Here is an 11,904-nt window from a genome sequence, read left to right as displayed (position 1 = left end):
CGCGGAGCGGAGTCGCGGAGCGGAGTCGCGGAGCGCTCCTGGCTCGGCTAACGTGCCGCGCCGCCGCCGAGCCGTACGCCTGGCTGAGGCGAGCGAGTCACCGCTTGCATCCCCAGCTGCCTGGCAGGGCGAAGGAGAGACAAAGTAAACGCCGACGAGCCCCTCAGCCGCTGCTCCTGCCTGGTTTTATTTTATTTTATCTTCTGTAATTATTTCGGGGAAAAAAATAACAAAAAAACACATCGCCGTGTTTTTAGCAATTCGTGCTGCGTGTGCAGTTGTTTCCAGCACACCCCTGATAAACAAAGGAAAAGGGGGAGGGGGACCGCGTTTCGCAGAAGACATGCGTTCCGTCAGGAAGAGGTGGACTGTGTGCACCATAAGTCTCCTCCTCATCTTCTATAAGACGAAGGAAATAACACGGACCGAGGAGCGCCAGGAGATACCTCTGGCCGGGTAACTGCGGGGCGCCGCGCTGGGAGGGCGGCCCGAGGGGGCGGCGGGCCGTGTTCCCGCCCGAGGTCCCTTCCGCGTGCCCGCCTGGGCTGTCAGGTGCCCCGGTGCTGCTTGGGCTGTGGCCGCAGCCGGCGGTGCCAGCGCGGCTCGGCGCTTTCGCTGGCGGGCGCTGCGGAGGGTGCGGGTCCCGCTGCGGGACGGGCGGAGAGCGGGGTTCGCTGCCGGGGCTTGGCCGCTGCAGGGTGGGTGCGAGAGCACAGGAGCTGCGCTGCTTCTGGGGTCGCCTCTCAGCCTCCGTAACGGGGCGCTCCTGGGAAGTTTCACGTGTCCGCGGCTGCCCGGTGGCCGGGACGGCCAGAGGTGGCGACGGCCGCCGCCGGAGCCCCTGTGCCTCTGTTCCTTGCTTTTCGTGGGCAAGCGTGCTGGGATGCAGGTGAACGCCTGCTTCCGTCTTTGAAGTTTGCCTGGGGGCTTTGCTTAACTTGGCTTTTTCTTAAGGATTCTTGATCTGAGAGAAGTGTGGGTCATCCCCCTGAGCTCTGGAGCTTCCTCCGCTGGAAAGTCTGGTCCCTCGCTGACACCATGTGTTACATGTTTTCCCTTTGCTGCCTGGCGTTTACTCAAAACGAAAGGCAAAGAGTGCCTTGCCGTTTTTCTGTTTGCACCTCAGCTTTCTCTTTATGTATGTGATTGCCTGCATTCCCCATTTTTCTCCCATCTTGTAGCTGTTCTCTGGAGATGTTGGGTTTTCAGTCAAGCTGGTTTTTCCTTGGAGGTGTAAAAGATTTTGTTTTCACTGGAGCAACGCGTGAATTGGTCATTCAGTGTAATTAGTAAAAGCTAAATAGAGACTCATGGTTTCTGTTTGCATGTGCGTGTCCACTGTGGGTAGGATTCTTTCACCGTAGATTTTTGTCCTTGCCTTAATTTAAAGAGGGGGCATGCGGGGGGGGTGGGTTGTAAGTAGCCGTACAGGCCTGGAGTAAGCTGAGGCAATTACAGCCAACTTGTTTCCGGAGTTAGACAGAAAGCACATCCCTCTTTCCTAACCAGGCTGGTGAGGCATGGGGGACACAGGTAGCTGTGGTCCCGGCATGTGCTGGGAGCCGGGGCTCTCCTCACCTGTGTGTGTGCAATATTTGCTTCCTTTGTTATTCAAGATTTTTCATGACTTGCTGGTGTCCCTTCCTCTTGTTCAGCCTGGGTGTAACCAGGTTTTGATTTCTACTGAAAGCTGTCTGTATTCTTAGGAGATAAACGGAAGTCTAAAATTTTGGGGTACAACTGTGTAAAAACAGAGGTAAAAATGAATGTGTGAGGTAGAATTGTCAGTGACACCCATATTTCTTAGTTTGGGCTCCTTCCTCTCAGACTTAAAGGAACTGATGAGATTATTCAGAAATTACTTTATATAAGTTTGCAAAGAACAAAATACCTTCCACTCACTGCAAATTGTTTCACACAACTTAAAACTTACTAAAATGAACTGTTGTTCTAATATTAAATGAAAAGAAACAAGTGTGCTTAGTTATAAATACCTATGTTCCTAACAAACCTTTTAAGATACAGCTGTAATATACTTCTGACTAGTCATTTTGTGATACCTCTATTTCTTTATCAAGGAGACTTCATGTACTGTATGGTACTGCTCAGTTTCACTGTTGAAATACTGTATGAAATATCTTCACAGCTTGTCATTCCATTCATTACTGTATGAAGCAGAAAAAAAAATACCCTAAAAATTATTGCTCATAAATGTATATGTTACACTTGCCTTTCTCCTGAATTAGAGGTTCGGGACATGGGGTTATTTTTGACTGGGCCTCTGGGCAAGCGAAGTTAGTTTTCCATGGGTTGTTTTACTTTCAGAAGTTGTGGCTGTGTGAGGTGGCCCATTTTATGGTTATTAGTGGCACCAGAGGTAAATCCTAGACAATCCAAAATGGACTGACTATATACAGTTCCAAATTACACGAGAAGATTTAAACCAGCTGTGTGCTCTCATAGGAAAGCATGCTAGGACAAGTACTGTGAAGCATGCCCTGCTTCAATTAGACAGTATTTGTCCATTTTAAGGTTAAGCAAGTAATGAAACATGCGTGTTATGTGCAGAGTAGCATTTCTTAAGCAGTGTCATCTTCTTCTGGTATGGAATACACTTGAAGGCAGATACACACTTTATATAATGAGCTATCTCCACAAGAAGAGAGTCTTGTTATAGGGATGTGATTGGTCACCAAGACAAAGTGACCCAAAGTGAAGGCTGATACTGTCAGCTGTACCTTGCTGTCACAGTATGGCAGCTCTGGCATGTACATCAGAGATGATTTGCAATGATTCTAGAAGATGCAAAATCATCCAAATTTCTTTCAGTTATTTACACAATGAAGAAATACTGGGAGAAAGTTTTGATTTTTATGTATTAGTTTATTTAATATTGCTTTAAGTAAAATTAATCCCATAAAAAGGAGAGGAGGATCTAAATGAGCACATTTGTGTTCATAGTAATAACTTTAACACAAAGTGCCTTGGGCCTTCTTTCATAAGAGCATAATTTAACATTTTTTCAGTGTACAATCTGTGTAACTCACTGCAGTTGTAAATTGTGACCAAGGAAATCAACCGCATTTCAAATGCTATGGTTTAAATGTTGGCAATGCATTTTGTTGCTAAGTTTTATCACTTGTTTCACTGTTCAAGTGCGCACTAAATAGTATTTAACCTAGAGACATCTCTGAAGTATCCGTAGACTGAGAACTTTACCTGGATGTAGTAGTTTGGTAATTTTCCTTTAGATGCATGCACTTAATGCATCTAGAAAATACATTCAGGAATATATATGTAATTTATATTATTACAACCATTTTGGAAAAATTTTAGGGAATAAAATATTTTAATATAACAAGAAGTATCAGTTGGATTCTGGCTACTGGATTTAAGGACTTCTGCAGCATCCTCCTGTGCCCTCAAGTTAGTAGGATTTGGGTAATTTGCATACAGGTCTTGAACCTAAAGTTGTAGGTTTTCAGTAGGTGGCAGTCTTACCTTTGCATCAGTTGATGTCTGGCTGCAGGGTGTTGATGTGAGGGAGAAACGGAGCTGCGAGTAATGCAGGATGGTTTTGGTGAAGTGTATGATAATGGTTTGGTAGTTACAGGCCCTTTTGCAATGACAGCACATTTTAGAAATTACTACGTATTACCAGCTTTGTTAATTCAGCTTAATTAATGTCCCATTGCAGGTTAGCTTGTGTTTAGTCTGTTGTATATTTACAAAATAATATTGATTTATGTACAGCAGTAATGTTGCTGTGTTTCTTACTAAGGGCAGTGATCCAATTGTTATCAGAACTTACAGCCCCAGAAAAGCACAACTCGGCAGTTCCTGGAAAGCTTACAGTCTCACATATTCACCATTTTGTGCCTTGAAGGGCTGTGGTTAGGTATTCTGAGCATGGGTATTTAACAGATAAACAGATTTCTGTTGTCCTGTGCACACCTGAGTTACAAGACATTTTTTGTGGTAGATTTTTATATCCAAGAACTTTGATATATGTGTGATTTACAGCTGTGTTTGAACTCAGCTGAATATCGCTCTGGCATCTAGAAGGGAACACTATGGACGATAATGGAAAGATGTGGAGATAAAAATAAGTTTCAGTCCTGACACCTTAAATTGTGCTTCTCGTGTTTTGGACTTCTCTGTCCCATTTATGTGATCCTGTCGGCTAGTACCACTGCAACTGAAGTGTGCTAGCTCACCAGGTATTCAGTGGTCATCACCCAAAGCTTACTATATTTATTTTTTAAGGTTTGACAAAAAGTTATAAGACTGATGGACAGGGTAAGACAATTGGGGTGTTTTGGATGTGTGCATGCAAAAGTTTCATGAAGTGTTGGGGAAATGTTGTATTTTGTACACCATTAAACTCCAGAATTACCTGCTTAAAAATCTTTAGCATCAGCAGGAAGCCAAAGAGATCTGCTAAGCCAGTATTGCAGGTTATGAACTGAGTGAAGGCTTAAAATGTAACACCTAAGTCTTAGTTTACTACTAGAAATGTGGAAGTTAGAAGTGCAGAATCTTCCTCACAAACATGATGAAGTTTTTGTCCAGATTCAGAGTTTGGAGTTTATTGTAGTTCTTGGAACTACTGACATATTGGAATATGTATATTCCATTACAAATACAAACATTTAAGGTTTTAATTTGCATATTCAACTATTACAGATAGCTGTCTCCTATTACAGATAGCTGTCTTCTAGATTTTTTTTCTGTGACAGTTTATTTTCATTAGAAAGCTAAGAGGTAGTTGCTAATTTTTCTTGTGAATAAAAGGATATATTGCTGATGCTTGGGATGTAAATTACTTAAAGTGGAGTTAGCCTTGACATAATTGTGTGTTTTCTATATTGCATTACAGAGATGGTGAACTGAGTTTGAGTAGATCAATGATCAATAGCTCTGATAAGATAATTCAAAAGGGTGCCTCCTCAATCTTCCAACATGCTGCAGAAGGTTGGAAAATCAATTCTTCTTTGGTGATGGAAATAAGGTGAGTTTCTGAAATAAAAAAAAGCTGTTAATTTCACCTTGCCTATAATTCTTTTCATTGATGTTGCTTTATAATTCCTTTGGTCTATAAAACAGTAATTTGATTTACATTTGCAGGTGGATGTTTTTAAACTGTATCTATTTAGGTTTCAGTGTTAAATACAACTGCAGTACATTAGGCTTCAAAGTGAAGTCTTCCTTCATAAGAATTAATGCTTTCGTCTGGCTGTGACTGTCAGACCTGTGCAATCAGTCTGTATTATTCATGCCCATATTTAAGCTGGTTGTCTAGAGCTCTTCCGCAGTCGGTGGTAAGAAACTGGCGCTTTTAGGATGTCATTTTCTGTCATCCTAAATGTTTGAAATAGATCAGGTGGAGGTATCCTGGGCATACCAATTTTCCTTCCTTGACTACAGAAGGAGCTTAGGCAGACCGCTGCGGTGCAGTAGTCAATAGCTGGGCCATCAAGTGTGAATCCACTTGTGGCTGTGGCTGGTCCACGTCACAGCGTGAGATGCTGACAGTAGTTGTGTCTTATGCAGTTTCCTTTCTTGATGTCAGAAAGGCCAAAAAGAGCATTAGGCTTATGCTGGGGGATCAGCCCAGTAGCAGAGTTAAACTGATAGTTCTGATGTGTCCTTACGGTGTGTCTCTGCACCTTGTGGCCACAGAGAGTAGCAAGATATCTCTGTGTGTGTCATGTTGTATCCTCCCCATCTTCATCAGGAAAGTGGCCCATGAGAGAAGCATATGGAGCGTGGATTGTCAGATCTAGGAGTGTTGAATTCTATGAAAAATGAGAGAAAGTAACTATTTTTAACTCACAGTAGATTAGACTCGATTTTCTGAATATTAAGACTTTGAACAGTAATGTGTTCAAATTAAAGTGCGGTTTCTGTGTGATTTCCTGTTCTACTTAGAATTTATTTATTTATTTATTTATTTTTAATTAAAGGACAGTTTACAAGCCTCTTAAACAGGCATTGTTTCCATGTATAAAGGCATGGCTTCTCTGAAGGAGAAATCTAGGGATTTTTTTAATGACTGCTATTTTGTCCCTAATTCTAAAGCCTGCAGAAGATAAAGATAGATCAGAAATGTATGTATCATAAGTTACTGGTCCAAAAGCTGGGAGAAAACAGCTTTTTCTACCTGTGGAGTAAGCTGATTTGGAAATGAGTGAGTGACTATAAGTAGAGACAACTATTCTCAGTCATTTTACTGAAAAATTGAGTATTCTATTTCAGAACAATTTAAAACCATTACACATTGCTACTCCAGTGAAACAACAAACTAGAAAAAATATTAAAATAACCTCTTGGTTAAAATTTGGAGAGAAAATTAAGCTTGGGTTATGCCAATTTTACACCTGTTCCAAATTCAAAATACATTATTCAAAGAGGTAAAGCAGTGGAGAATGCTTTAGTATTTTTCATCCTGTTAATATATGTGTGTCATCTCAATCTACTAATTTAATGAGTTTCAAAGTAACTTTTTTCTTTATTGTTTTCCAGAGGGGGAAATTTTTCTTACTTAATAAATTACTATTGTGTACTTAAGAAACACTTCTATATGTAGGGTTTTTTTAAATATTTTGCAGGGAAGGATTTTTTTTTTTTTTTTTTTTTGCCTCATTAGAATGAGGAAAACAGTGTGTCTTGTACACTGGCTGAAGTGCTGCAAGTAGAGGTTCCACTGTAATTCTTCCACTGTAAGATTTTCTGTACCATAGAGAGCATAAAGCTGAGGTTATTTAGCAGTTCACATTGCCAGTCTTGTTTTCAGAGGAACACTGGGGCAGAAAGTAGGTGTGAACCAGAAAATTATTTTAGATTAATGTGACTTAGAGCCAAAAGTTGACATGAACTCTACAGAAGGAGTCAGTGCTAAGTGCCAGGCATAGTCTTTCCAGAAATCCTCTTTGCTGACATGCATAGCATATTCAGTTATGGTACTCAGTGGTGAGGGAGGGATATCAGGCGTGCTTTTCATTGAGGAAGCTGCATGCAATTCCTTGTGATGTCTTTCAGTGTGATGCTGATTAAATCATGTACATTCTCTCACTTTTACAGATGGTTTGCTATACACCTTTCTTCCATGGTACAGCAGTAAGAAGCATTTTAGCTGTAGCTTTACATCTATGCATCTATCAGGACTAGCTTTAAAAAGTGTCTAGCAAAGTCATACAGTATTCTTGTGGTCTAACTAACTGCTCAGCTCTCCATGTTACATGCACTGTGTAGACCATGAAGATGATTCATAGTCTATAATTGGAGCTGTTAACGTGAACAGTGGTTGGTGGTCTTGTGTGAGGTTGACCATAGGAAGTAACAGTAAGAGTGAAACATAATACAAGCTAGTGCCTGTTGAATAATATATAAAATGTTTTCAGTTCTAAGCAGTGGAGATATAATTTGTGAAGCCATTAGTGTGCATCGTAAAGATATTTCATAAAACTTCTAGTCACCCATAAATGACAGATGGTTTTGTGTCATACATCAGCTTGGCACCCACTTGAGCAATTTTCAAATGTAGAAAGTATATTATAGTGACTTTAGCTTTGTGCAAGGACTGTTGGTTAGTGATGAGTCACATCTTGTTGATTGCATCTAGAATATTATACTTCACTATTGCTTTGTTGACTTTGTAGGGTCATCATTGCTGGCCCTTTTATTTTTGCTCAAGTTAGTGATGTGTTTTTCAGCCTCAAAGGCCTTAAGAATTTTCAGCAAGGCCAGGCTCAGACAGGAGTCAGTGGGTGGTAATTCTCTCCTCTATCAGGAACCATGAAAGGATGGAAATCTTCCAGTGAGTTTCTGATGGTCTAGGACTTTGAAGCCAGAGAAGGCAGCCTGTGGAGTGTAGCAACCCTCTTGGGAGGGCAGCAGCTCTTTGGAGATCCTAAGCAGGCTTAAGAAGAAAGAGCTAGACTTTCTGTGATTGAGGTGGAAATTAAGTGTGTTACTAATTACTTGAGAGTGTGAAATGTGCTGCCTTGATAATGACTGATTTACTGGGAGAGTGATTTTTGCAACCGATACCTTCTCATTGCTGGCAACTTCTTTGAAGAATTGGTAATTCCTGTGGCAAAGGGAGGAGCACCTTCTTGGCTCCCCTTTTCTATCTGAATTATTTCAATCATGAAGAGTCCACCACCTGCTATGGTTTTATGTCTTGCGTCCTTTCTACTCTCTGTAGCAATGTGGAGGTTTTCCTTATGCTTATGGAAATAAGGAGACTTCATTTGTAATGAAGGCTGTATTTTCAGAAAGTAGGGATGTGGCTGAGATGGGTGCAAACCTATATGGGCAGGCCTTGCACGCAGGGCTGACAACAGCATATATGTGACCTGTGTGAAATGAACCACAGTTCAATGTCTGTCACTTTCTTCTACTTACTTTTAAATAAATATGTTAATTTATGCTGAAAGGAGCATAAGGTGGTTATGAATTGCAGGAAGGAGAAATTTTTGAAAAGTACATTGGGAATGTATTCATCTCTGCAATTTAACAGAATATTTTGTGTCAGAAAAGTGTACAGAGAACTTGTAAAATGTAGCAGCATCTTAAAAAAAAACATCTTCCTCCTTCAAAAGGTTCAGATTATTATAAATTTTTGTCTTACAAGTTAGTGTGAAACAGCTGTGGTAAGTCCCTGAAGTGCAAGCAGTAAATACAGAACCAGCAGTGGAGCACTGCAATTGCTCTGAAACTTTTGGAGCAATGTTCTGAAGCCATTTGCACTGTTTCCTTCTGACTGTTTTTGTGTCAAAGACATGGAATCTGGGGTTCTCTGGTCTCGTTTAGTCATAATAAACCTCAGAGGATTTTTGCTTGCCAATCTATTTTACTCTGCCTTGCTTATCTTCATGAAATGCTGGTATATGGATGACCTTCCTGTGATAAGCAGTAGTTGAGTCATTGTCTGTTTGAAAGGCCTCTTCCTTCTTCATGCCCACTCTCTTGTGTTAAGCACTTCTGGTTGTGTTGCCTCCATCAGCTGGGAGCTCCTAAGAACTCTTCCAGGGCTCATTCCAGTTATGTATGTTTTTAACAAATCCAAATTAGTGGTTGAACTAGATGATCTTTCAAGTCCCCTTCCAACACAAACTATCCATGATTCTAAAGGCTGCTTTCCTGGAAGAGCTTTTCTAAAAACCTCCTTTTAGACTAAAGTAAAACCCAGCACATAACTGTGATCTGTCTGCATAATCTGTGGTCCCTACTGCCTTCTCAAAAAAACAAGAGGAGCTGGAGCTTTAGTCATGTACAAGAGCAAGTTGTGACCTTTTGTTACCATAGAGCTTGTTATTTTCTGTTGTTTTTAATTAAACTAATTTAGCTGTCAAAAAAAAAAAAAAAAGTTTTGTCTAGGCCATAGTCAATCCCTGGTGATTCTAAAGGCTGAGAGCCACCTTCTGCCTTCCAGCTGCAGAGTGCAAAGCAGAGTCAGGACTTGCTAGGGTTAGAAAGCCGAGTTGTTTATGAAGGCCAGTCTGAGAAAGTCTGCAGGAGATTAAGAGGAGGGATTAGAAATCTACAGCATAGAAGTTTTTTAAAAAGTTGAATGTTTTTTTATCCTCAGGTAAATTAAGGATATTACTAAGAGTAAGGTGTAGTCCTAATGAAGGCATAAGGAACCAAAGCATCCTCAGCTGCTGTGGAAAAGGTCTGAGGAATACTGTGCTTCCAGTAAGGCCAGGGAAGGTGATGGAGGTGCGTGGGGAGGGTGTCAAGTCCCCACCGCAAGGGATTTTTAGGAACATATTAGATAAACATGGGCTGGGGGACATGTAGATAAAGGCATATGTTAAGTTATCTTAAGTGGGCCTTCAGAGGAACGATTAAACACCTAGTGCATCTCTGTTCCATAATGGGATTGCTGGTGAACCCTCCTGGGCACTTAGGATGCACTCCAGAGGCTTCCCCTCATGCCTGGGGTCCACTCAAGTCCAGCAGCAATGATTTATGGCACTCCCTTCCTCTGCAGAAATGATTTTTCCCAGAAAAAGCATCGGAGGTCATATTTCAGTTTTCTTGAGAATGTCTAAAAATATACATGTTTTTGTAATCTTAAAAGTTAAGTCTTCTCGTGGTCTATTTCCTTTTGTTCATTCACACAGTTCAGAGGCAGATGAAGAACAGTTTGAGATTATACAATAGTTTTGTGGTACAAATACCGAGTACAAAATAAAACTAGAAACATGCATCATAAGAAAAATCTCACCATGTTTTCCCAGAGCAGTAAATAGTATTAACATTTGGCAAGCTATTCAGAGACCTTGCTGTTGCGTGATCTCATCAGATAACCAGGAGTTTCAGTTGGTACTTAAATATTATGGAGATCTGTTTGCTTATCAGAGAAAAACCGTAGGTCAGCCAGAGATAATGACACTGATTTTTTTGAGTCATTTAAGCATGTTCCAAGCAGATGCTTGGCTATAATTAGTCTCACCTGCCCATAAAACGGCTCAGATCACACCCTGATACAGTTTTATTTGTCATTAAAAAACTTGAAGAACAACCTCAAATGAAACTGTTTACACATTTTAGCTTAGGGTTGCAGAGCACCATTCTTCAAGGTTTGCTAAAAATCTTGCTCTTCTTTCCCTTGGTGGAACCGAGCTTAATATGCAGCCTGAAATGGATTAATTCTTACTTGTCATTATTTTGTCATGTCTGTTTAATCAGAATAACCTTAATTTGCTATTTTTAGTGCTCTTCGTGGGACAGAACAGAGGTTTAAATAAGTTGTTATTATTAATCAGCATCAAGAGTGACTGAGACACTTGTATTTATGCTCAGTATTTGTTATATACCTCAGTAATTTTTTTTTCTCTTAGCACTTATGTGAAAATTGGAAGTACTGTTGTCCCCATAGTATGGGTGAGTCAGTAGCACAGAGGGACTTAAAACAATAACATAGATTCTGCATTATTTATCATACTACTTTCAGTATTAAAAGATACCTGGATACAGGCAAATGAATCAATAAAAATATTCTAATGTTAGCATTATTACATATCTCTTATACAAGGATTCTATTGCATATTGCAGTACCTGGGTGCACATTTAACTAAATATGCTAATGACAGCTTCAGATAAGAAAATATTTTTAAATATGTGAGAAGATGCTAAGATTAGTGATTTCTGACTGTTTTAGCATTTTATTGAAAAATAAATTCCTTAGACATTTTGGAAATTTCAGCTGTGTTAAATGAGTGGTTGATTATCTGATTCTAATTCAGGTCCATATGAAATTCGTTGGAGGACTTCTAGGATCATATAGATACATAAGTTTTGAATGCAAGCAGCCAAATAAATTATGGAAGATAAGGTGATTTTGCTTGTTATATAGTTTCTGTACATTTCACATAATTTTCTGAGGTTTTGAGACTCGTTTGTGGTCATCCCTTCTCAAGTCAGAGTTCATGTGAAATGAGTCTCCTGATAGCTTGGCTGATCGTAGCTTTTGATGCATTCATATTGTCCTTTACAGCCCCAGCTGTAGTGGCTCTCTCCCTGTGTAATGAATAATTGCAGTAATATTTAATACTTCTAGATTGGGCAGCTCTTTCTTTCTTGCTCTTTTTTGTTTTGTATCAATAATCAATCAGCTGATCTATTTGTTGCAGAGTGCCCACAAAGTTAAGCTGTCAAACCCACAGAGATTTAAAGTTATTCAGTTTAAAAGCCAAAACTGAGTCTTCATCCTCCTTTTATAGAAATATCTTACCTGGCCTTACCAAAAGCTACACTCAGGATTTTAAGATTCTCTGTCTCCTTTTGTTTTTCTGAGTCCCTCATGTGACTCAGCATAAGTTGTCTTTGCTCTGATGCTGCTCCCTTCATATGTGACAGCTGTAACAGCCCAATACATTCCAGATACTCTTT

The 11,904-nt window shown here is 40.1% G+C and overlaps 1 protein-coding gene across 2 annotated transcripts in view; it reads left to right on the top strand.

The window, feature by feature from the left end:
* Nucleotides 1-6: 6 nt before the first annotated feature.
* The window catches only part of ST8SIA4 (ST8 alpha-N-acetyl-neuraminide alpha-2,8-sialyltransferase 4), a 49,137-nt gene continuing 37,239 nt past the window's right edge, over nt 7-11,904 (top strand). The window contains exons 1-2 of one of the 2 annotated variants that reach the window (XM_015653614.1): nt 7-456; nt 4,880-5,011. In XM_015653614.1, coding sequence (XP_015509100.1) covers nt 344-456; nt 4,880-5,011 — 245 coding nt within the window. In that variant the 5' untranslated portion in view covers nt 7-343. The remainder of the gene's footprint in view (nt 457-4,879; nt 5,012-11,904) is intronic. The other variant, XM_015653615.1, reaches the window with a different exon arrangement.

This window comes from Parus major, chromosome Z, assembly GCF_001522545.3.
Source record: "Parus major isolate Abel chromosome Z, Parus_major1.1, whole genome shotgun sequence".
NCBI classification, from domain to species: Eukaryota; Metazoa; Chordata; class Aves; order Passeriformes; family Paridae; genus Parus; species Parus major.
This window is presented reverse-complemented; position numbering and strand designations above follow the sequence as displayed.